Here is a 25,429-nt window from a genome sequence, read left to right on the forward strand (position 1 = left end):
AGGTTGGAGGATTTTCATTTCAGGCATGCCACTGTGTTTGCCACTCAGGTGGCGTGCCCAAGCCAAAAAACCTCATACCTTTCCCACAAGATCTGCACGGCAAAGTCTAATCACCTCTCGGCTTGGTGCCTTTTCCCACCTTCGCAGCAGGAAGGATACGGATAATTCTCAACACAGATAAACCACAGCCAGATAATTGGCAGTTTATTGCAGCTTCATTTCAGTAGTTCAAAATCTGTTAGGAAGAGGACATTGTCAGGGTTTTATGCTACAAGGGACTTCTACCCTGGGCTTTCTTGTTTTTCCTCTCTAGATTGACTTTTGATTGCGTGCTTCGGACCACCACATCATGGTTTTCATTCAATGCAACATCAACAGTTAACTCAGTCATGCATTCCAAGTACGACTCCATAAAATGTACAGTTGTCTCAAATTGGGAAAGGAAGAGGATGAGGAACAGCAGGAGGGAAAGAGCAAGGATTCAGGTGATGACATAAGAACGAGAAAGGAGAAAAAGAGGGCAAGGGAAGAGGATGAGGGAAAGGGTAAGGGAATGTGTCTCAATTACTCAAGATTTCCCTCAACAGAAGAAACAGCATGCATAGGACCTTTCTGAAATAGCATGTTCAAACCTGACCTTGAGACTTCCTGAACCAGTATTGATTGGCCTTCCCCTAGAAATAACAGACTTCCACAGGAAGGTCATAAACATGCTGAAATTCAAAGCATTCATGTGGTTTTAATAGCCTTAGAGTACCCTGAACTATCAACATAATCCTAAACATTTGACAGCATATAACCCATACACCTGACTCTCTTTTGTTGGCCTGATTTAGATGTCAGGATACTGGAAGTGAGGTTTACCAGAATCTGTCATTACAGGTCCTCTACACCTCAGTTGAACATAGGAGGGGCAATAAGAAGTTTCTAAATCAATCACATTTTTTGAACACTTACTGTGTGCAGAGCACTATACTAAGCACTTGGGAGAGTACAATAAAATAGAGTCATTTTCCCTGACCACAATGAATGAGGGTCATTAATATAAATTACAGGTATGTACATAAGTCTTGGGGGCCTGAGGGAGGGATGAATAAAGGGTGCAAATCCTAGTGCTAGGGTGACACAAAAGGGAGTGGGAAAAGAGGAAAATGAGGGTTGAGTCAGGTAAGGCCTCTTGGAGGAGCTGTGCTTTTAGTAAGGCTTCGAAGGTGGGGAGAGTGATCGTCTGTTGGGTAAGAAGAGGAAAGATGTTTCAGGCCAGAGGCAGAATGCGGGCAAGAGGTTGGCGGTGAAATAGATGAGATCGGGCAGTGAAATAGATGAGATCGAGGTACAGTGATTAGGCTGGGATTAGAGAAGCAAATTTTATGTGTTGGGTTGTAGTAGGAAATCAGGGAGGTAAGGTAGGAAGGGGGCAAGATAATTGAATGCTTTAAAGCCTATGGTAAGGAGTTTCTGTTTGATGCAGAGGTGGATGGGCAACCACTGGAAGTTGTTGGGGAGTGGGGAAATGTGGACTGAATGATTTTGTAGATAAATGATCCAGGCAGCCGAGTGAAGTATGGACTGTAGTGGGGAGAGACAGAGGGAGGGAGGTCAGCAAGAAAGCTGATGTGGTAATCAAGGCAGGATAGTATAAGTTCTTCAATTAATGTGGCAGCAATTTGGATGGAGAGGAAAAGGCAGATGTAGTGATGCTTTGAGACGACTCGACAGCATAAGACAAGACAAGAATGAAGGTTGGACCGATAGGATTTGGTGAAAGATCAAATGTGTGGGTTGAATGAGAGAGATGAGTCAAGGATAACGCCAAGTTTACAGGCTTGTGAGACAGGGAGGATGGTGGTGCTGTCTACAGCGATGGGACAGTCAGGGAAAGGACAGGGTTTGGGTGGGAAGATAAGGAGCTCTGTTTTGGACATTTAAGCTTTGAGGTGTCGGTGGGACATCTAGGTAGAGATGCCCTGAAGACTGCAGAGATGGAGAGAGGTCAGGTTTGGAGAGGTAGATTTGGGAAACATCCACATCAAGATGGTAGTTAAAGCCACGGGAGTGAGTGAGTTCTCTAAGGGACTGAGTGTAGATGGAGAATAGAAGGGGACCCAGAACTAAGCCTTGAGGAACTCCCACAGTTAGGGGGTGGGAAGCAGAGGAGGGGTCCACAAAAGAGACTGAGCATGACCGGCCAGAGAGATAGGAGAACTAGGAGAGACAGTGTGAGTGAAGCCAAGGTTGGATAATAATAATGATAATAATAATTAATAATAATAATAATTCTGGTATTTGTTAAGCACTTACTGTGTACCAGGCACTGTACTAAGTGCTGGGGTGGATACAAGGAAATAGGGTTGGACACAGTCTCTGTCCCATGTGGGGCTTACAGCCTCAATCCCCATTTTACAGATGAGGAAACTGAGGCCAAGAGAAGTGAAGTGACTTGCCCAAGGTCACATAGCAGACAAGTGGCAGAGCTGGGATTAGAACCTTCTGACTCCCAGGTCTGTGCTTTATCGACTATGCCATGCCGCTGTTTCGAGAAGGGGGTGGTCAACAGTATTGAAGGTAGCTGAGCGGTCAAGGAGGATTAGGAAGGAGTAGAGGCTGTTGGACTTAGAAAAAGGAGATCATTGGTGACCTTTAATAAGGCAGTATCTATGGAGTGAAGGCGTTGGAAGCCAGATTGGAGGGGGTCGAGGAAAGAATTGGAGGAAAGTGGAAACAGCAGGTGTAGACAACTTGCTTGAGGAGTTTGGAGAGGAATGGTAGGAGGGAGATAGGGTGATAACTGGAGGAAACTGTGGGGTCATGGGAGGTTTTTTTTTTTTTTAGAAGGGAGACACGAGCATGATTGAAAACGTTGAGGGAAAAAGCCACTAAACTTTGTTGGCATTAGGCTTAAATCATCTCTCTCATTCAACCCCCATATTCAATCCATCACCAACTTCTGTCTGTTCTATGTCATCATCAATCGTATTTACGTCCACAACATCCCTGGGACCTGCCCTGTCCTCTGCATCTAAACACTTATCTTATCCTCCCTTGACTACTGCCTCAACCTCCTTGCTGACCTCTCTGCCTCCAGTCTCTCCCCAATCCAGTCCTTACTTCATTGTGCTGTCCAGATCAACTTTCTAAAAAATCGTTCAGTCCACATCTCCCCTCTCCTCGGAAAGCTCCAGTGGTTGCCCATCATCTCTGCAAACAGAAACTCCTTACCACTGGCTTTGAAGCACTCAATCAACTCACCTTTGTCACCTTGACTCACTGATTTTCTACTTCAACCCAGTCTATGCATTTCACTCCTATAGCACTGGCCTACTTGCTGTACCTTGCTGTGATCTTACGGCTGACCCCTTGCCCACATCCTCCCTCTGGCCTGGACCTCCCTCCCACTTTGTATATGACAGAATACACCTCTCCCTAGCTTCCAAGTCCTATTAAAATCACATCCCCTCCAAGCGGCCTTCCCCGACTAAGCAACTCATTTCCCCTAGTCCCCTCCCTTCTTGTGTTGCCCTTGCATTAGGATCTGTACTTTTCAACCTCTTGATATTCACCCCACCCTCAGCCCCACGGCACTTATGCACATATACGTAATTTATTTTGTTTGTCTCCCCCTCTAGACTGTACGCTCCTTGTGGGAAGGTAACACATCTACCAACTCTGTTGCATTCTACTCTCACTGGAGCTTAGTACAGTCAGTACTCAAAAAATATCATGGATTGATTGATAAAGAGAAACAGGCTCACTGTATTCAGAATGCCTCTGGAGAGGTAGCAAGAAGAACTCTGAGTTTTCCAGAGGTATCTGATCAACAACTGGCATCCCAGCTCTGCCAATTGTCAGCTGTGTGACTTTGGGCAAGTCACTTCACTTCTCTGGGCCTCAGTTCCCTCATCTGTTAAATGGGGATTAAGACTGTGAGCCTCCTCTGGGACAACCTGATCACCTTGTAACCTCCCCGGCGCTTAGAACAGCGCTTTGCACATAGTAAGCACTTAATAAATGCCATTATAAATAAACAACTGAAATCTAAGTTGTTGCAGTAGATGGTGGGTGGCTGTTCACTGTGAGGTCTTATGAGGAGAAGGAATAAGGGCCAGCTGAAAACACAACAGAACTAATGATGGAGGCTCAGGGATAGCAAAAATACAAGGCTACTGAAATAAATACCAATAAAATAGAAGCAGCGTGGCCTAGTGGATAGAGCATGGGCCTGGGAGTCAGAGGACCTGAGTTTGAATACCAGCTCCACCACATTGTCTGCTGTGTGACCTTGGGAACTTCCCTAAACTTCTCTGCGCCTCAGTTACCTCATCTGTAAAATGGGGATTAAGACTGTGAACCCCACATGGGACATGGACTGTTGTCCAACTTATCTTGTATCTACCCAAGCGCTTAGTACTGTGCTGGACACATAGGAAACGCTTAACAAATACCATATACTGTATGATCTTATAGACTCAGGCCCCAGTTATAAACAATATGCTAGTGTCCTAACTTGAGTATAAACTTCCAATCCCTGCAGCACCCCCCCTGCCCCCTGACTGTGCTAGTATAGCAACTATACTAGCAGTATAGACAGTTCTTCTCCAACAAACTTCCAACTCAAAAATCCCTATTGGGGTGAAATAAGTAACAACTCCCATTTTACTGGAGTAGAGGCTACAAACTCTCTGCTTTCTATGTATGTAACAACCTGTCCTATCTGTCCTGTTTACAGATAAGACTTAACTAAATTCATCCACAACAGATAGTTGTGTGTTCTTTTTTGTAAAGATCTTTCCGCTGTCTGACAGCAAGCAGGTCTAATGCTGCAAGTTGAACTGTGGACCTCTGGAGTTTTGGTCACTTTCTGGCAAGCTCAGGAGTTTAGTTTCCTCTGGGCTTTCCTGGGGCTTCCTCGGACTGGCCAATCAGCATTCATTAAAGACTACTATTACCACTACGGAATCTGGGAGGGATCTCCAGAACAGTTTTAGTCTTTCCAAGCTCCTCAGGACTGGGGATGGCCCAGGATTTCTTATGGTCATTGGTAATGAGAATGGACCTCTACCAAGGTAGTTCCAGGCTTGTACAGTCTCAAGCTACCAAGGGGCCTCATCAGCACCAAACCTGCCCTAAAAAGCCATATGGACTCTTGGCATTCAGCTTGTAGTGATGTTTCTGTCCTTCAATCAATCAATATTTTTTGAGAGCTTACCATGCGCAGAGCACCATACTAAGCACTTGAGAAAGCGCAAAAGAGTTGATAGACTAAGTCCCTGCTCACAAGGAGCCTACAGTCTAGAGAAGGAGCAGTTCCAGTGGTGACAATAATCCTTTCCTTGAGCATAACCTAAAACATCCTTATGGAAATGTAACTTATTTCCTCTTTTTCTTCCTTTGGTGAATGCAGAAACAAATCGTCAGATGAGTTCTCTTGTTCCCCTCCCCTGCTCACCCACCTTGTTTAATGATTTTAGTTTTCAGGATCCTGATAAGTGAAACAGAGTGGAAAAAAGTTGGACAGGCCTGAGAGGTGCAAGCCAAGGCTTCAAATTACAACAAAGGTCAGATTTGATGTCTTGTCCCTTCTTGCAAAAGGTGGTTCAAAAACAGCTCTTCTGGATAAAGCCAAAGCTTTCCTTGACCAAAATGATCTTTAGTTGTATTATACCTACTTTATCCATTTCTTTGGCTAACTTTTGTGTTTAATTTTCACTTCCTCCCAATAAAAATTCAATCAGGTGAGGAATGTACTGTCCCTCAAAACAAGTTTCATTCAAAACAAACATATAAACTTAGCTAATGGAACTCTGGGACCTTCCATGCTGTCAGAATTCTACAACCACCTGAATTTGTTTCTCTTGTTTACTCAACTTTCTCCAATCCCCACTTCATTTTTCTACTGTTACAGGAAAGAGGCCTGTTTTAATTTAGAGCCCTTTTTAGTAGCAAAAAATGTCTCACTGTGCCTTCTTCCATAATGTCTTCTTCAAAAGAGAGTATTTAAGCCAAACAATGCATTTGCCCAGCACACCCAAGGGTCCATTGGGCGGGGTGGGGGGGAGGAGGGAGGAGGAGGACAGAGATTAAATGACACACATTCCCCCAGTCAGTTAAAGCTAACCAGTTGGACATGGCATATTTTACGATACCTTTCTGTTTCCTGGTCTGAAGCTTGCTGTTTGCTCTCAAATGCATTAAAGCTGCTCATGTCCACATAGCCGTCGTTTTCATTTGCTGTGGAGAGTGCTCTGCTGGGATCTTCAAAGAACTCTGTAAAGGTTCCTGCCCTGGTGGGCCTGCGAGGGGGAATCTGAATATTTTCATAGTCTGAGTTCATAGCTGGGATGTTCTCATAATCAGAAGTGTCAGCATTGGGAAATGAAATGGACCGAGGTTTTGTGAGGGGAAGGGGCATGAAAGGGGGCCTGGAGCGATCCTCGAATGACTCCACTCGTGACACACTTCTGCTTAAAGGTGTCGCTTTCCTCTTGCCGTCTTTGTAAAATATGATAGCAGAAGGCGATTCAGAAGCTCGGAGCTTCCCGGACCGTGTCTTCAGCTGAGGAGAGTTACTCAAGCTCCTCCTGTCCATGTCCATGAGTCTCGATGGCCCATGGTAGCTGGATTCTGAAGAGGACCGGGAAGAAGAAACATTGACATCCACGTGAACTTTACTTTCGGTCCTCTTTTTGAATGTCAGGGCCAGGAATCTCTTAAAAGAGGACTTCTTCTTCTTGGTATACTTATCGGGGGACTCATTCTCTATAAGGAGTGAGGGAGAACTCTTTGTTATGGGTTTTTTGGTGATGCAAGCCAGCTCAAAAGGAGGTGGGATATCAACCACTGAAGATGGAGTTGACATGCCACTAGAGGGTAGATGGCTTCTCTGGGAGAAGCTCCCTGAAGAGCCAATAACACAAGGCAGGGAAAGATTGTCCTCTTTCCTCTTGATTCGGTTCTCATCCAGCAGAGACCCATCACCTTCCCTATACACAGAGACTGGGATATCCCTGCCTTCCACCGAGAAAGATCTAGGGTATAAAATGAAGCGCCTGGGCTTGGCTGGCAAGGCCCTACTGATTTCTAATGGTTTGCCCTCAACTGGCAGGAGGTTCTTGCTTATCTCTCCAGCCACATGCTCATGGTTTAAGACTGGCAGGTCAACTTCTGGTCCAGTTTCTTCAGGAACCGTTTCAGGGACATACCCAGGAACCTTTCCAGAGTGAGATCGGGACCTGGTGATGATACTTTTTCGATCAGTGGGCAGCAAGGTACTGTCGGCATCAACATTTATTTCTTCTTTTACATTGTAAGAACCAGCCAAGTTCTCTCCTGTTTCAGGATGCCCGAAGTCTCCAAGAAGAGGATTCTCAGCCTGGCAGATTAAACTACTGCCCATCCCGTAGGTCTTAGTGAATGTCATTTCGACTGTTTCATTTTTGTTAACTCCCTCTGACACAACTACGACGTTGGGAATTAATAGGGTCTCACAGCCCTCATTTTCTTGAGTCTCGCCTCCACCACTCCCCACACCCGCCACTTCACAGTTCACGTGTTCTTTGGACATAGCCACCTCCTCTTCAGATTCAACAACCTTACGGTTTTCCTTCAGAGAATCTTCAGTTTCACAGTCACCTTGAGGAAAAGCTCCGGACTTGGCCCCTGAATCTAGAAAAGATGAGTAATTATCACTACAGAAAGAAGTACTTTCAGTTTGGAAAAACTCATAGGAATTTTCCACAAGATCATCACTCCCTTCATTCTCAAAAGGAATAATTTGACAGCTGTCATCAGCAGTTTCTTCCCTCATTGCATCTTCATCCACTTGAGCATCTTCCTTCAAGTCAAGGTTTGTGTCTGTTACTTCGCTATTTTTCACCTCAATGTTTTGGTAGCCACCATCTTCATCGTCTCCCTCTGCCAGGTTGACTTCATTCTCCCTCTCTGGGATTTCGGGATCCAACTTGGTTGAGGCTGCTTCATCATCCTTTGGAACCATCTCATTGGTGATTTCTAAGACTTCACTAGGTTCATTTACGTGCCTGTCTACCCCGACTTGGGTTTCTTCTTCAGCGGGCGGTTCGTCCAAACAAGTAAGATCGCAATTTTCCAATGCTATGGGTTCAGCATTCTCTTCTCCGTTGGCATCTTCAACATTTGACAGGTGTTGTTCATTGCCTGGTTTCTCTACATTAGATTCTGTTTCATCTATTGCTATTGGTGTTAAAATAATATCTTCACAGACACTATCCTTCAGATCTTCGCTACCATTCAAAATCTTCTCGTTTTCTAGGTTGGACTCATTGTTGTCCGTGACCAGATTCTCCTCTTCTTTCTGACCTGGGTCATCTTCACAAGCCACATTCCCTGGGTCTTCACACGCTACCAGGGAGCCTTGGCTAGGTCTGTCAGTCCCATCAGCGACTGCAGTTTGAGCCTGCTCCTCGGAAGCACTGGGCACTCCCAATGGGTCCTCTTCAGCTTCCGTTGCTTTGATATTACAGTCGTCCCCCTCATTAGCAGTGCTGGGGTCCTCCTCTTCTTTTTCCTCTTCCAATGCTTCTGGAGCTGCCGCGCTCTCGTTCTCTACATAACATTTGTGCTGTTCATGTGCAAGGACCTTGTAGTCTTTCTCTACCAGATGAGATCCAGGAACCACAATATACTCATCGTCAACCTCAGGTTCTGAGCACTTTGTGTTGCACTGATTTCTTTCATATATTTCTCCATCAGGACATATTAATTTCCCATTACTGCATTTGTTTAGATTATTATTCATGTATACGCTGCATCTCCCTTCCTCTGCTGCCAGTTTGGGCTTGGGGGCTATGGGTGGTTTCGGTCCTCTAGACATAGAGTTTGGACTCTGAAGAATATCAGGCCGTGGTAATGAGGGAAGCTTAGAGACAGCTACTGGAGAAAGATGACCAGTAATCTTTGGCTTTGGTGCTAGTGGTGGCTTTGGCAAATCTAAAACAAAAGAGGAGGAAAAAAAAGGAAAGAACAGTTAACTACTGGCCCTTCAAGTTCCAACAAATACCTGTCTAAGTTAGACAGCATCCAGGGGTTTTCCCCACCACAACTGAACTTCATTCAATGGTAAGAGGCATCGAAAGGTAAGACAAGTTGAGTTCAGGTGATACTGCCCTCAGCAGACTGCCAGACAAAACTCTTTCCAACAAAGATGCGTGCTTTAATAAAGGACACTCACCTCTAACTCTGATAGGGTCCTAAAGCCCTTCAGTTCTTCCTTTCCTAGGATGGATAAGATTGGGGTTCCCACTCCTGCACCCCTTTTCCCACCACCCCTTGCCTCTCAAGCAAGCGACCCTCCAAATGGTAAGGAGATTAACTGGAGTCTAGCCAGTTTTACTTCTCCCAGAGGGTGGCTGCAGGAAAACTGGGGAAGAAAGGGCTCCCTCCCTCCTCCTCAACTTCCCAGGCAAATGTGTCTCCTCGGCTCCCAGAAGGAACCTGAGCCCATACCCCAGGCAGACCCTAAGGTTAGAGAGCTCAGGTGGTTTTTAATAGGCCAATTGAAGGTATTGCTTACAAGTAAGTCAGGTAATAGAAGAGAATTCCGATCCTAAATGCATTTCTGGTTTTCCCCTAACACTTTTCATCTTTCCCCAGGACCCCTTCTACTTTCCTATCAGCATTCCGGTGCACACGCTGTTCTGGTCCTTTTGCTTCTTCTCTTGAGGCGTCCCAGGTTCCAGTTTCACTACCTCCTAATCCTTCCCTCAGGATCACAGGGTGCCAGGGCAGAGCTACTGTTGCAGGCCCACACACTCCTCGGGTAACATACCCAACCCCATAACCTTATGTGTCTTGATCACATCTCAGATCCTCCTTTCAAAATGACCAAGGGCTGTCTTACCCAGCTCTTTTTCCCCCGTTCCTCCTTCCCCCAGCCTCCCTTGTGATTGGCTATGTTCCAGTTGATGGCATCTGATGGGTCCCTCATAGTTAAACCAATTAGTCTCCCCTCAGGGAGGGGGTCTTCAAGGGAGAGTTTCCTCCTCCTCTACCAACCTCTAGAGTTCCTCCTTCCCCCTTCCTCTAAGCAAGGAGCTAGCTTTGGTTACTCTGCTGCCGACATCCAACACTCCTTCTGAATGAAATACCTGGTAACCTACAGTAAGGAAACGAAACTTACCACAGTAATTGCCAACCTCCAAACAGCTTTAAATGTGTACATTTTCCTTGAGTTTTTTTTGGTGACACAAAATATTTAAAAGTCCCCTTTGCCACCAATTATATCATATTTGAAAAAGCAAATCTTGAGGGAAGGCGTTAGATGGAGAACTTTGTTTATTCTCAGAAATGAATCAAGATACAGCAGTATTTTAAGTTTATCCCATGCCGTGGCATTCAATAAACACAACTTTGGTTTGCATAAGTTCTGTGCTTTACCCATTATCTCAGTATTCCTTGTAGCCCTGGGAGATAGGGAAGGGCTGGTATTATTATCCCCATTTTACAGATTGGAAGACCAAGGACCAGTAGACTGAGTAACTTGCAACTCAAAGGAGTCTGTGAGTTACCAAGAATAGATCCCAGGCCACCTGACTCTGAGGCAAGTGCTCTAACCTCAGGCATATTAGTCAAACCCCCAAATATTGCATGGAAGAACAATTGTTATTAAATATAAAATTGAAAATGTCATAAAACAATAGATTTACCTGTGTCTGATAGAAGGGTTGCATACTAGCACCAGAAATGGCGTTCTGAAGATTTTTTTAAGTGCTCAATATATACCACTGATCAATTCTTATGACCAGCATCTTAACAGATCTTACTTTCATCTGAACTAGGGACTTTCCTCAAGTTACTGGAGGGGCAAAAAAGACATGTGTCAGACAGTAATTCCAGGGATGTGTTTGTGTAGGTGTATCTCAGGGAGAGAGCTATGCCCTCCTCCCCTCCCCCTGCGACTTTCAAAAAAGGTACTGGATTTGAAAGCTTAGAAGAGCTTGGCCAATATAAATCCAGATAGTCTTAAATGACACTATCATTTAAGCAGTGGGGCCTAGTGGATAGAGCACAGGCCTGGGAGTCAGAGGACCCGGGTTCTAATCCCAGATCTACCACTTCCCTGCTATCTGACCTGGGGCAAGTCACTTAACTTCTCTGTGCCTCAGTTTCCTCAACTGCAAAATAGGGATTCAATACCTGTTTTCCCTCCTACTGTGAGCACCATGTGGGGCAGAGAATGTGTTTGAACTGATTAACTTGTATCTACCCCAGCACTTAGATCAGTGCTTGACACACAGTAAGAGCTTTAATAAATATCATAAAAGAGACAATATCAAAGCAGAGTCCAGGAATGAATCTGAGAAGCATACGCTGTTGCTAATGACAATACAATATGTGAGGAATTGGCTCAAAGGATCATTTGAGCAAATCTTGGACAGGGATTCAGAAAACATTGATATTAGTGGCTTCCAAAGCATGAACACTTGAAGGACTCTCTCTGAATCAGGTGACCAGCTCATTTCAGAGGGCACTGTCAATGATTCTCTGTCATATCTTCCTTGGGCCACCGGAAGCCACGGAAGCAGTGTCATCTAGTGGAAAGAGTACAGGCTTCAGAGTCAGAGGACCTGGGTTCTTATCCTGGCTCTGCCACTTACCTGCTGTGTGACCTTGGTCAAGTCACTTAACCTCTCTGTGCCTCAGTTTCCTTATCTGCAAGTTGGTGATTCAATACGTGTCCTCCCTCCTACTTAGCCTGTGAGGCCGATCTAGGACCTGATAATTTTTTATCTACCCCAGTTATTATTTTTGTTGACTAAGGCATGTGAATGCTGCCATGACAAGGGAAAAGGTGCTCCTCCCCAGTCCTGTGACTCTCTGAAATAAGCCACTCAGAAGCCCCCCTCCAAATCTGACTACAAAATACAGGAAAGCCACCAGATGAGCTCACTGTTTGGAAAGGAAATTGGACATTGAAAAGAATTCCCTTGGGTGAATGTCCCTCAGCCTTGGAGGCTAGTGTGGTTCTTGTCCTTGGCCTGGATACAGCCTGGACAGCCCTGGATCATCCTGGCCCAAACTCAGCCAGGGCTATTGGAATAAGGGAGTCTGTAATAATAATGATAATAATAATAATAATAATAATAATGGCATTTATTAAGTGCTTACTATGTGCAAAGCACTGTTCTAAGCGCTGGGGAGGTTACAAGGTGATTGGGTTGTCCCACGGGGGGGCTCACAGTCTTAAACCCCATTTTACAGACGAGGTAACTGAGGCCCAGAGAAGTAAAGTGACTTGCCCAAGGTCACACAGCTGACAATTGGCGGAGCTGGGATTTGAACCCATGACCTCTGCCTCCATAGCCCGGGCTCTTTCCACTGAGCCAAGCTGTACGGTATTAAGTACAGTGGCAAGCACACAGTGACTACGTCTACAGCAGGAACTGGCATCACCGAGTCCTAACAGGGAAGCAGTGTGGCCTAAGTGGAACAAGCATGGGCCTGGAAGTCAGAGGACCTGATTTCTAATCACAGCTCTGTCACTTGTCTGCTGGGTGACCTTGGGCGTGTCACTTCACTTCTCTATTGTGACATTACCTGGGGTTCTCAGCACTAAATTCTGGCCAGAGGAGCCCCTGTTGTCACTGTTTTGGAGCCCCAGTCAGCCACTGCTGGGTCCTAAAGCCCTCCAGACTACCATTCTTCTAACACAGGTTTGGGGATCATTTCTGTTCAGTGCATCTCAAGTCCCTATACCCCTACTGCTGCCACCATCATTCAACTGAAGCCAAGGTATCTTCCCAAAGACGAAGGGGTCATCAGGGACTCGTCTTCCACTCTCCTCCTGGGTCTGACTACAGGAAACTCACAGAGAAAGCACTCCTTTTCCCTCCCGCAGGTCCCCACATCCACATGTCTCCCCAGCAGCAGGATCTTCTCCTCCAGCCCCTATCGCAAGCAAGACGCCAAGATCTGCAATCTCCAGAATGTTTAATATTTTCTTAATTTGGTAACCATGAAAACAATTGCGGTTCAAACCATATTTTCCTAAATCTAATTACCCCTGTCCGCCCCCAGACCTTCTGTACTTCCCTGTAGGCATCCTGAGGATTCACACTCCCCTGCTCCTTCCCCCTCTTCTCTCGGAGTATCCTGGGTTCCAGTCTCACCCTCTCCAAGTCCTTCAGAAGCAGGGGCTCTCAGTATCCTCCCTCCCCCCTCATGAGCAGGAACCTCATTCCTCCGGAGTCCTAACTCTGAACCCTAAACCTCCAGGATTTCCTGACCCTCACTGGGGATCATCTCTGATCTTCCTCTGTGCCCTGTGTCATCTGTCCAGGGTCACAGCGTTACCTCTCCCAGGAATACAGCTCGCATTCTCCCACCTCCAACATGGCCATGGGTCTTCTTCAGCTACCCTGTCCCCCTACTTTCTCCCCCAATCCTTCGCTCTGACTGACTCAGCTAAGTGATTACACTTCCCTCAGGGAAGGGCACCATGGAGTGACTCTCCAGGCTTCCTCTTCCCCCTCCCATGTGTGGGGGCCAGCCGGACCGTACCTCTGTTTCCTTATTTGAAAAACAGGGATTCCCTCTCCTCTAGTCTGTGAGACTCATGTGCAACAGAGATTGTGTCTGACTTGATTATCCTACATCTACCCCAGTACCTGACCCATAGTGAGTGCTTAACAAGTACCGCAATTATTATTATTATCAGTCAATGGCATTTATTGAGTGCTTACTGTGGGCAGAGCACTGTACTAAGCACTTGAAATTACAATACACAGAGTTGGTGGGCACCATCCCTGCCCACAGGGAGCTTAGAGTCTACAAGGGGAGATGTACATTAAAATAGATTAGGGGTAGGGGAAATACAGTATAAGAATATTAACATAAGTAGCATGGAGCTGGTGAGTATCAAAGTGCTTAAGGGGTACACAGCTGAGTTCATAGTCAACGTAAAGGGGGGAGTGGGTAGAGGAAATAAAACGCTTAGTCAGGGAAGGCCTCTTGGAGAAGATGTGATTTTAATAAGGTTTTGAAGATGGGGAGAGTGATGGTCTGTCGTATATGAAGGGGGATGGAGTTCCAGGCCAGAGGCAGCACATGGGCAAGAGGCTGATGGTGAGGTAGAGAGGACTGAGGTACACCAGGTAGGCTAGTGTTAGAGGAGTGAACGTGGTGGGTGAGAAAGGGAAGATAGGAGGGAGTGAGCTGATTGAGTCCTTTAAAGCCAATGGTAAGGAGTTTCTATTGAGGTACAGGTGGATGGGCAATCATTGGAGGGTCTTGAGGAGTGGAGAAACATGGACTGAACTTTTTTTTTTTTTTTAGAAAAATGATCTGAGCAGTAGAGTGAAGTATGAAGTGGAGTGGGTAGAGACAGGAGGCAGGGAGGTCAGTAAGGAGGCTGATAAACTAGTCAAGGCATCCTGGCTCTGCCTGCTGTGTGACCCTGAGCAAGTCACTTAACTTCTCTGTGCCTCAGTTACCTCATCAGATTTAATCCTACTCCCTCCTACTCATGTGGGACAACGACTGTGTCCAACCTGATTAGCTTGAATTTTTCTCAGCGCTTAGTATACTGCTTGGCATATAATAAGCACTTAAATACTACAACTATCAATTGCTTAGTACTTTGCTTAGCAACTATCAGTGCTTAGTACGGTGCCTGGTACCTGGTAAGCATTTAACGAAGTACCACTGGTAAAAAAAAAAAGGCAGGAAATGATAAGTGCTTGGATCAACATGGTAGCAGTTTGGATGGAAAGGAAAGGGCAGATTATAGAGATGTTATGAAAGTATAACTGACAGGATTTCATCACAGAATGAATATGTGGATTGAATGAGAGACATGACTTGAGGGTAATGCCAAGGTCACAGGCTTGTGAGAGGGAGGATGGTAGTGCTGTCTACAATCAATCAATGGTATTTATTGAATGCTTACTATGTGCAGAGCTGTACTAAGCGCCTGGGAGACTACAATACAACAGAATTAGAAGACACGTTCCCTGCCCATAATGAGTTTACATTCTACAGTGATGGAAAAGTCAGGGGGATGACAGGGTTTGGGTGGGAAGATGAGGAGTTCTGTTTTAGACATGTTTAGTTTGAGGAGTCAGTGGGACATCCAAATAGAGATGTCCTGAAGGCAGGAGAAAATGCCAGACTGCAGAGAAGGAGAAAGATCAGGGCTGGAGATGTAGATTTGGGAATCATCCACGTAGAGTTGGTAGTTGAAGTGAATGAGTTCTCCAAGGGATTGGGTGTAGATGGAGAATAGAAGGGGACCCAGAATTAAGCCTTGAGGCACTCCAATAGTTGGAGGTGGGAGGCAGAGGAGGAGCTTGCAAAAGAGCAGAGAGACAAAAGGAGAAACAGGAAAGTGTTGGTGGTGTTTCTAGACTGTGAGCCTGTTGCTGGGTAGGGACTGCCTCTATTATGTTGCCTACTTGTACTTCCTAAGCGCTTAGTACAGTGCTCTGCACACAGTAAGCACTCAATATGATTGAATGAATGAAGGCAAGGTTATATAATGTTTCCAATCAGTCCACCATGGTATTTATTGAGCCCTGACTGTGTGCAGATCACTTGGGAGAGTACAGTGCAATAGAACTGGTAGACATATTTCCTGCCCACAAGGAGCTTAAAGCCTAGAGGGGGAGAGAGAAAATAAAATAAATTACAGATACGTACAGAAGTGCTGTAGGGCTGAGGGTAGGGTGATTATCAAGTGCTTAAAATGTACAGATCCAAGGCAACACATTAGGGAGAGGGAGTGCAGGAAGAGAGGTCTCAATCAGGGAAGGCCTCTCAGAGGAGATGTGATTTTAATAAGGATTTGAACGTGGGGAGAGTCTGTGGTCTATTTTATATGAAGGTGGAGGGAGTTCCAGGCCAGAGGCAGATTGGGGACTATGGGTCAGGAGAGATAGATGAGATCGAGGTAGAGTGAGAAAGTTGGTGTTAGAGGAGAGAAGTGTGTGACTTGGGTTATAGTAAGAAATCAGCGAGGTAAGGTAGGAGGGAGTGAGCTTATTGAGTGCTTTGAAGCTGATGGTAAAGGAGTTTTTGTTTGATGCAGAGTGGATGGACAAACACTGGAGGTTATTGAGAGGTGGGGAGACATGGACTGAATTTTTTTTAGAAAAATGATCTGGGTAGCATAATGACTGGAGTGAGGAGAGAGGAGGCAGGGAGGTCAGCAAGGAGGGTGAAGCAGTACTCAAAGCGGGATATGATATGTTCGTGGATCAGCGTACTAGCAGTTTTGATGGAGAGAAAAGAGTGAATCCCAGCAATGCTGTGAAAATTGAACCAACAGGATTTGGTGACAGATTGAATATGTGGGTTGAATGAAAGAGATGGGTTGAGGATAACATCCAGGTTATGGGCTTGTGAGATAGAGAGGATACTGGTGTTGTTTACAGTTTTGAGAAAGACAACATGGTGGGAAATGAGGAGTTCCATTTTGGACATGTTTTAGTTTGAGGTGTTGGCAGGACATACAGGCAGATGACTCAAAACTTCAGAGAAGAAGAAAAGTAAGGGCTAGAGAGGTAGATTTGGGAATCACCAACATAGTATTGGTAACTGAAGCTTTGGGAGTGAATGAGTTCTCCAGGAGCATGGATGTAGATGGAAAATAAAAGAGGACCCAGAACTGAGCCTCGAGGGACTCCTTTAGTTAGGGGGTGGGAGGCAGAGGAGGAGCCGGTGAAAGAGACAGAGAATAAACTGTCAGAATAGAGAACCACGAGAGGACAGTGTGAGTTAAGTCCAGATTAGCTAAGGTTTCTGGGAGAAGGGGGTGATCCACAGTGTCAAAGGCAGGTGAGAAGTCTAGGAGGATTAGGATGGAGTAGAGGCTGTCAGATTTGGCAAGGAGGTCACTGGTGACCTTAGAAAGGGTGGTTTCAATGGAGTGAAGAGGGTAGATTGGTGGAAGGGGTAGATTTTGAGAGGAGGTGAGAGAGTTCCTCTTGAGGTACTGCTGCGAAAGATGGGAAAGTCACAGATGGGACAGGAGGAGGAAGGGACTGCAGAGGAGGAGGGGAGATTTTAGGAAGATCCTGCCTGATGGTTTCAATTTTATCAATAAACTTACGTGACCAGGTCTGAAACACCAGGTCTGGTGCAGGCAATGGGCATGGAAGCTGATAAGGACTGAGGAATAATGCTATCATCATCATCAATATTAGTATGAATAACAATAATGCATCAATAGAAAGCTCCTTTCTAGGTGTAGCTCCACATAGGAAAAGTGCAACGGCACAGCCCATATAGCGCTGATAGGTTTTAAAGTGTTAGACCCAATTCTCTGTTAGGGAGGTATACCCTACTAGTCTCATCTCTGCATCAACCCCAGGAACCTTAATTTCTCAACGTTGCTTTGACGGACAGAGCATTTTAGGCTTTCCGATCCTCCATCCCTGCCTCCCAACCTCACTGCCATCCTGGGACGATCTCAGAACCCCGGGCTGGCAATAAGGACAATAGCTGCCAACTGTGTAATCTCCTGGCCTATTCAGAAGGCACAAGGAAGCTGCCATGGATGTAATGCCTTGCCTCTATGAGCCTAGCCTGGCATTCTCAAGGTGAACTGTGCCAAATTGCAACAAAGTACTAATCACCAACCCCCACTTTTGTTGGTTTGGAAATAAGATTGGAACTGCAACAGCCATTTGGCAGAAAGCAATATTCCATGTAGACACCACATGAGTGTTCTCTAGATTGTAGCCGATTAAGATGTACTCTGCAGAAGTACATACTGTCCCTTTGGAAGGCATGATGGATCTAAAGGGAAAGAGAACAAGCAGCAGCATCAGTGGAAGACTGGGAACCTCAAACAAGTAGTGCCAGGAAGAAGTCCTGGCAATCATTGGCCAGAACGCCTTTCCTTTAAGGAAAAGTACGTCCTTTTTGTACCAGCAAAAGAAACGTGGATCTCAAAATGCACATAACAAATGTGAAAGTGTTATGCATATAAAAGATGAAGAGAACTTTGAGACGCCCAGCAGAGTCCTGTTTAGCTGGCGGGTTCCCCAGTGGAAGCAGGAGCAGGCCAAATATGTGATTGTCCTGATTATCAAAGGATTGTGGGAATGCACTGTGCTGGGAAAGATTCTCTTTTATTTCAAGAGTCGCTTTAAAAACAAACATTGAGCAAAGCATTAAAATGTCTTTATTAAGGCAAGGCTAACTGCTCAGTGAGCAGTTATAATAAAGCAAGGAAGCTGTCTGAAGAAAACAAAGGACTGCACAGTTGGAAATATAACACAGTTGGAATGAACACTGCTTCTTCAGGGCAAGCCACTGAGAAGGCTTACTAACCATACCAGGCATGGTAGTGCTAAGGTGAGTTAGGCTGGGCTTACAATAGACAAGATTGTTGAGCTAATTAACCAGATAACACGAGTTAAAAAACAAAAAACAGAATTTGCTATTGAGAATAAAAAGGAGTTCTTTGGGCTGGTAAATCCTGATGGGACGTGTGCTTAAATGCTCAAATTAGCTGGTAAACTCTCCATTTCTCTTTGCCCAAATACACAAAAGTAAGGTGACCAGATTTCTGATTGCTCATTGGCAGTTGGAGGGGAGGCCTAAAGTGAGTAGGGCCAGAGGGGTGAGGCAGTGAGATGGGATGGGAAAAGAGACAGGGAGAGAAAGGAAAAGGAAAGAAGTTAAGAGGAGAGGAAGAAAACACACGGAGAAGGGAAAGGAAATAGACAAGGGGAGAAGGGTGAGTGATGGGGTGGGATGGAGTAGGAATTTCCCTCCTCCACCTCTGCTACCCCTGGTGCGACAAATACCTCCACTCAGCTCCTACAGAGCCAAAAGCTCTGGCACCACCAAATAGGCAGGGAGTGGCATGTGACAGCAGGCAGTGGTGGGCAGTCGATGGCCATAAGACCGTGAGCCCTATGTGGGACAGGAAGTATGTCCAACCCACTGATTTTGTATGTATCCCAGCGCTCAGTATAGTGCCTTGGCACAAAGTAGGTGCTGAATAAATACCACAATTATTATTACTACTAATAATAACCATCACAGCCACATCAAAACTGGTCCTTCAAGGCAGTAGATAAGAGCTTCTGGCACAGCTGGATGTTATGATTGATTCTGGCCATGTTGACAACTTCCATCCATGGCCCAGAATGACCAGTTCAAGGGTGATGGTACAGTCAGCAGCGGTGGCTACCGCTTCCGTGGAAGAGGAGGGGCCGCTGAGGACAAATTCTGGCCTAAAGTGGAACCGTACTGGAGTTCATCTTAGGCCTTCAAGGTAGCAGGACTGAATCCCCTCAAAACATGACTAGCCTACCCATCTGGTCACTCTATCCAAAAGTGCTGACTTGCACTAAACTTATCTTTCCCCATTCTGCTGTTTCACCAGGCTCAGAGCTTGGAGCACCCTTATGTTTGAGTATGAAAAAGAAGAATGATTGAGGAAAGAAATCAGACCATCAGCCATTCTACTTGGACCTCTACCAATTAGGCATTTGATATTCACCCCACCCTTCATCTCCACAGCATTTATGTACATATCCGTAAGGCCCGTCTATTAAGGTCTGTCTCCTCCTCTAGACTGTAGACTCTCTGTGGGCAGAGAACACGTCTACGGCTCTGTTGTGTTGTACTTTCCCAAGTGCTTAGTACAGTGTTCTGCACACAGTAAGAACTCAATACCACTGATTGTTTTATGGATTGTTTTTGTCCAACTCTGCTCTCTCTCCTGCATAGTAGCTAGGCATGAATTTTGGCCACTGGAATCCTCCTACCCTGAAAAAATACCCATAAACTGATCCCATCCCACAGAGAACCAGGACCATCTTTCTGTGTATTAAGGATTCACCCATGCATCCAAGGCCCCAAAAACGTGTTGCCTTCTCAAGGGCAGCCCTTAATTTCCAGAAAGAAGTTTTCTTCTCATAGCTCACCACCAATCAGGCCCAGGCTAAAGTTCACACCAGCAAAACCATTACTGATTGAGCATGCTTTGTTCCGGCCTCAATCTGTATCACATTTATTGACCGCCTTTTTAGAGGGCAGGGGTTCCCAGTGCAGCCACACTGTGTTACCGTAGAACCATTTCAGGTTTTATCAACCAAATCAAGTTTAATACCTCTAAAAAGTAGGTTGGGAAAAAGCCAGGGAGAATATACATTGCAGAAAGCAATTCAAGTTTAAGAATTGCTGCTATTTTTATGACTTTAAAATACTCAAGAAGGTAAGGCAATTTCTCTGTTGGCTATCCCTGCCTTTGGACAGAGGGCTGCAAAACCTTAGGTCAAAAAAACAATGGCAGAGTGAAAAAAGTTTTTAAGGTGGCCTCAAGAAATCTTTTCTACAGCAGGTCCTGGCAAATTTCCAGATTGGGAACACAGAGGAAAACAAGAGACCAATACACAAGGGAGGCAGCTCAAGAGAAATAGCACCTGAACCTAGTGGGAGGAAAGGTGAACTGATGATGGCATGAGCTTTAATCCCGAGTCCACCCCTCTTTAATTGCTTGAGTCATTTAATACCACACTGTGCCTCAGTTTCCCCTCCTATTAATGAGGAATATGACTCCCACACCTCCCTCACAGGGATGTTACAGACTACAACATCATGAAATGTGCTTTGAGTTACAGTCAATCTTCAGAATTATTACATAATTTGTTCCTGAAAACCGCATTTTTAAGTCAAAACATTCTGTCACACCAATTTTCTCATAGGAACAATGCCATAAATGGTGGCTTGGTTCCTGAACAAAGGCTGAAGAACCCATTTTCATCAAAATTGTCCAGAGTTGTGTACACAATCATTCATTCATTCAATCGTATTTATTGAGTGCTTGCTGTGTGCAGAGCACTGTACTAAGCGCTAGATTACAGACTGCTGCTACATCCAGGTAATTATGAGTCAGAGGTTCCACGATGGGATAGCTGACTTTCAGGGAAGTAGTTGACCTAATTTGCTCCAACGTTTGCCTTTTCTGTGAACTTGAGCAAGACAATGAACTTCTCTTTGCCTCAGTTTCCTCATTGGTAAAATGGGGATTCAATGCCTGTTCTCTCGCCTCTTTGGACTGGGAGCCCCGTATGGGACAGGGACTGTGTTTGACCTGATTATCTTGTCTCTACCCCAGAACTTAGTACAGTGCTTACCACATAGAAAGCACTTAATATCACAATTATCATTTACTTGTCACTTTGTTGGAAATTCATTCATTCATTCAATCGTATTTATTGGGCACTTACAGTGAGGAAAGCACTGTGCAAAGCGCTTGGGACAGTACAATATAACAACAGACTCATTCCATGCCCACAACGAGTACACAGTCTAAAGGGGCAAACAGACATTAATATGCATAAATAAATAAATTACAGATATATACATATGTGCTGTGCTGTGGGGTGGGAGGAGGATGAATAAAGGGAGCAAGTCAGGGTGACGCGAAAGGGAGTGGGAGAAGAAGAGAGGAGGGCTTAGTTTAGGGAAGGCTTCTTAGAGGAGATGTGCCTTCACTAAGGCTTTGAAGTGCTTCCCAAGCGCTTAGTACAGTGCTCTGCACTGTACTGAGTAAGCGCTCAATAAATACGATTGAATGAATGAATGAATGAAGTGGGGAAGAGCAGTTATCTGTCTGATACGAGGAGGGAGGGCATAAGGGCCAGAGGTAGGATGTGGGAGAGAGGTCGGCAGTGAGATAGATGAGATCGAGGTACAGTGAGGAGGTTAGTATTAGAGGAATGAAGTGTGCTGACTGGGTTGTAGTAGGAGAGTGGCGAGGTGAGGTAAGAGGGGACAAGGTGATCGAGTGCTTTAAAGCCAATGGTGAGGAGTTTGTGTCTGATGCGGAGGTGGATGGGCAACCACTGGGGTTTCTTGAGGAGTGGGGAAACGTACATGGTCTGAATGTTTTTGAGGGAAAATGAACCAGGTGGGGGAATGACGTATGTACTGGAGTGGGGAAGAGATAGGAGGCAAGGATGTCAGCAAGGATACTCATACAATAATCAAGGTGGGAGAGGATAAGTGCTTGCACTATTGTGGCAGCAGCTTGGGTGGAGAGAAAGGGACTGATTTTGGTGATGTGAAGGTAGAACTGACAGGATTTAGTGAAGGCTTGAATATATGAGTTGAACGAGAGGGAGGAGTCAAGGCTTATGGGCTACGATACTGGAAGGATGGTGGTGCCACCAAGAGTGATGGGAAAGTGAGCAGGAGGGCAGGGTTTGGGTGGGAAGATAAGAAGTTCAGTTTTAGCCAAATTAAATTTGAGGTGACAGGAGGGCATCCAAGTAGAGATGTATTGAAGGCAGTAGGAAATGTGAGACTGCAGAGAAGAGAGAGAGATCAGGGCTGGAGATGTAGATTTGGGCATCATCAGCATAGAGGTGGTAGCTGAAGTCATGTGAGCAAATGAGTTCTCCAAGGGAGTGGTTGTAGATGGAGAAAAGAAGGGGACCCAGAACTGAACCTTGATGGACATCCACAGTTAGGGGATGGGAGGCAGAGGAAGAGCTTGCAAAAGAGATTGAAAATGAGATGCCAGAAAGATAGGAGGAGGACCAGGAGAGGACAGTGTCAGTGAAGCCGAGGTTGGATAATGCCTCCAGAAGGGAGTGGTAAAGGCAGCAGAGAGGTCGAGGAGAATTAGGATGGAGTAGAGGCTGTTGGATTTGGTAAGATGGAGATCACTGGTGACCTTTGAGAGTGTGGATTTTGTGGAGTGAAGGGGACGGAAGCCAAACTGGAGAGGGTTAAGGAGAGACTTGGAGGAGAGGAACTTGAGGTGGCGGGTGTAGACAGCTCGCTCAAGGAGTTTGGAGAGGAATGGAAAGAGGGAGATGGGACGATAACTGCAGGGAGCTGTGGGGTCAAGAGAGGTTTTTTTTAGGATAGGGGAATGTTTAAAAGCAAACAAAATAGACACATGTCCTTCCTTTCCCCTTCCCTGGTGGCTCAGCCTAGTGATCAGATAATCTCCTCACAACTCCTGCCCCTCAGTTTCTCCCACTTTGCCTGCCCCTCCTGCCATTTCTAAACTTTCCCTCCTTTTCCTTCCCTTCTCTATTGCAGCTTTGAAATTATTCTCTAATTTTTCTGTAGCTCCCAGGAGCCTCCCTCTACTGCCCACATCCCCAGAGCTAAAAACCATAAAGGAGGCTAGTGTTATAAAATCAAAACCAATGTATTGTCAAGATGAAACAGGATGTAAATTCAGAAACTTTGAAAGTGCCATTCACTTTAACTCAAAACATCTTAAAGTGAGGAATGCCTGTACTAGGAAGAAACCTGTTGGGCTTGTCTTATGACTGTGTAGAATAGCAACTAAAGAAAACTTTAAAACAAGAAGGATTCAAAGTCCTTTCAAAAGGCAATGAATGAGGATCGTTCCCAGCACAACCTGGCAGGCGGGATTCAGGGTCAGGAGAATCCTGCACTATGGGTTACTTTATATTAGCTTCAGGCATGCAATGTCAGATATTAACCATTTGTGTAAAATTATTCTGAGGGGGGAAACCTCATTTTTCATCTGTGTTTAACAGATAGCCTTTCGTGGATGGCAAGACAAGTGGAAATATAGGGCCATGAAAAATGGGTGTCATCTCATAAACTCCCCCATCCTTCCTTTACACCCATTTTTCACAGAAAAGTTGTCTTATTGATCTGATGGTGATGTGCTTGTAAGGAAAGGTTAGCTAGGTGTCTGAGTTATTATTTCACAAGATAAAAGAACAGTGTCAGGGTACTAATTTCAGGCTTCCCAAACTCAGCTGTGGAAAAACAAGGGCATGTTTTGAAGGGCATATAAATTCCGTTCTACGATTCTGCAAGGGCAAAAGTATGTTAAATCACCACTATGTTCCCGAATCCCAAAAACCTGAGCTTACGGGCCCCTAAAAATATGAAAGTCGAAATGAGAATTGAATGTGAAATCTGGCACCCTTATTCTGAGGAGCTCAAAGCATCCCTGAGAGGTGAGGCAGAGAGGTGGGTCATTGTTAGATGGGGAAACTGAGCACTCAAGTACATTAGCCAAGGTCAAAGAGTGAGTCAATGGCAGTGCCAAGGCAAGGATTGAAGTTCTTGATTCTAAAACAGTGCCCTCTGGCTAGACAAGGGCGAAAGGAAAATATTTGCATTTTCAACACCATCAGTGATGCAGATAGAAAATCCCAGCTGACCAGAAGGCTGACTCAACAACTACAGCTCCCAGAATGACCTATTGAACTGGGCTCATGGAAGCTCAGGCCACAGCCAAACCAGAGATACTAAGAATAGACTTGTCAAGGCCTGCCCTTCCAAAGGTCCCTTGAGGTCCTGCTGCATTAATCAAATTCAGAATGGGCACCTAACCACTCTGCTGAACCTGCACACTGCACACTGATTTGGGAAGAAGTACAAAACGCTTAGCAGCTTACAATGCTGTTGAAGCCCACCCTCCCTTCCACCTGGCAGTGAAAATGTTCCTGGCCTTGGGCAAGTGGTCAAATGGCCATCAGCCAGGGAGTGTCAGAATGACATTATAAAGCTGTAGTTGATCTTCCAGCCTTCAGGCAGAATGACACAGTCTCCAGAGACCCCTGTAGGGCCTACCCAGACTGCTGGGAAGGAGATTCTTCATTCTCTTTTGGAGACCCATTCTAGTATTTAACAGCCCTTGCCATCAGGATGTTCTGCCTCTGAGCAGCAGAAGACTATGCTCCTGCCATTTCTAGGTAAGCAGACCTTCGTCCTACCTCCTCCAAGGAGCTTTCTGTAATTAGCGGCCTCTAATTAGTGGCCTCCACCCTCGGTCACGTCATTCCAAAAACCACTCTTAGAAATTATGTCTAGGTAGACATCCTCAGCACAAACACACACACTCACACATCTCTATATCTATCTATATATATATGCACACTAGATAGATAAACCTCTGCACTACAGTTAAGTTATCTTTCCTCCTACTCTATCTGTACCATTTGTAAACCTATTTCCCTCATTAAACTAAGATCTCTGAGGGCAGAGACCAGGTCTTCTATTTTTACTGTATGTTCCCAAGTACATGCTCTGCATACAAAGGTGGTCAATCAATACTATGGATTGATTGACTGCATGAGAGCAGAGGGTGAGGAGTGCATACAGTCTATAGCTCCCTTGAGTGCAGTGTACTCAGGTGCAGCCGCAGGCCAAGATAACAAAAAAATCCTGATCATTCATTTGTTCATTCAATCAATCGCATTTATTGAGCACTTACTGTGGGCAGAGCACCGTACTATGCGCTTGGAAAGTACAATTTGGCAATGATAATTACAGTACTTATTAAACACTATGTGCTAAGTGTTGGGGGTGGATACAGATTATAAAGTCAGATACAACTACTGTCAATCAATGACATTTGTTGAGCTGTTATGGTGTGAATAGCACTATATTAAACGCTTGGGAGAATACAGTACAAAAGAGTTGGTAGACCTATTAC

General features: G+C 45.3%; 1 protein-coding gene across 1 annotated transcript in view; it reads right to left on the minus strand.

Moving 5' to 3' along the window:
* Positions 1-25,429, minus strand: part of FGD5 (FYVE, RhoGEF and PH domain containing 5) — a 173,244-nt gene that overhangs the window by 142,017 nt on the left and 5,798 nt on the right. Inside the window, exon 2 of the mRNA XM_038740647.1 lies at positions 6,144-8,964. Within this exon, the coding sequence (XP_038596575.1) occupies positions 6,144-8,964 (2,821 nt within the window). The remainder of the gene's footprint in view (positions 1-6,143; positions 8,965-25,429) is intronic.

Source organism: Tachyglossus aculeatus, chromosome X1 (assembly GCF_015852505.1).
Source record: "Tachyglossus aculeatus isolate mTacAcu1 chromosome X1, mTacAcu1.pri, whole genome shotgun sequence".
Lineage (NCBI taxonomy): Eukaryota > Metazoa > Chordata > Mammalia > Monotremata > Tachyglossidae > Tachyglossus > Tachyglossus aculeatus.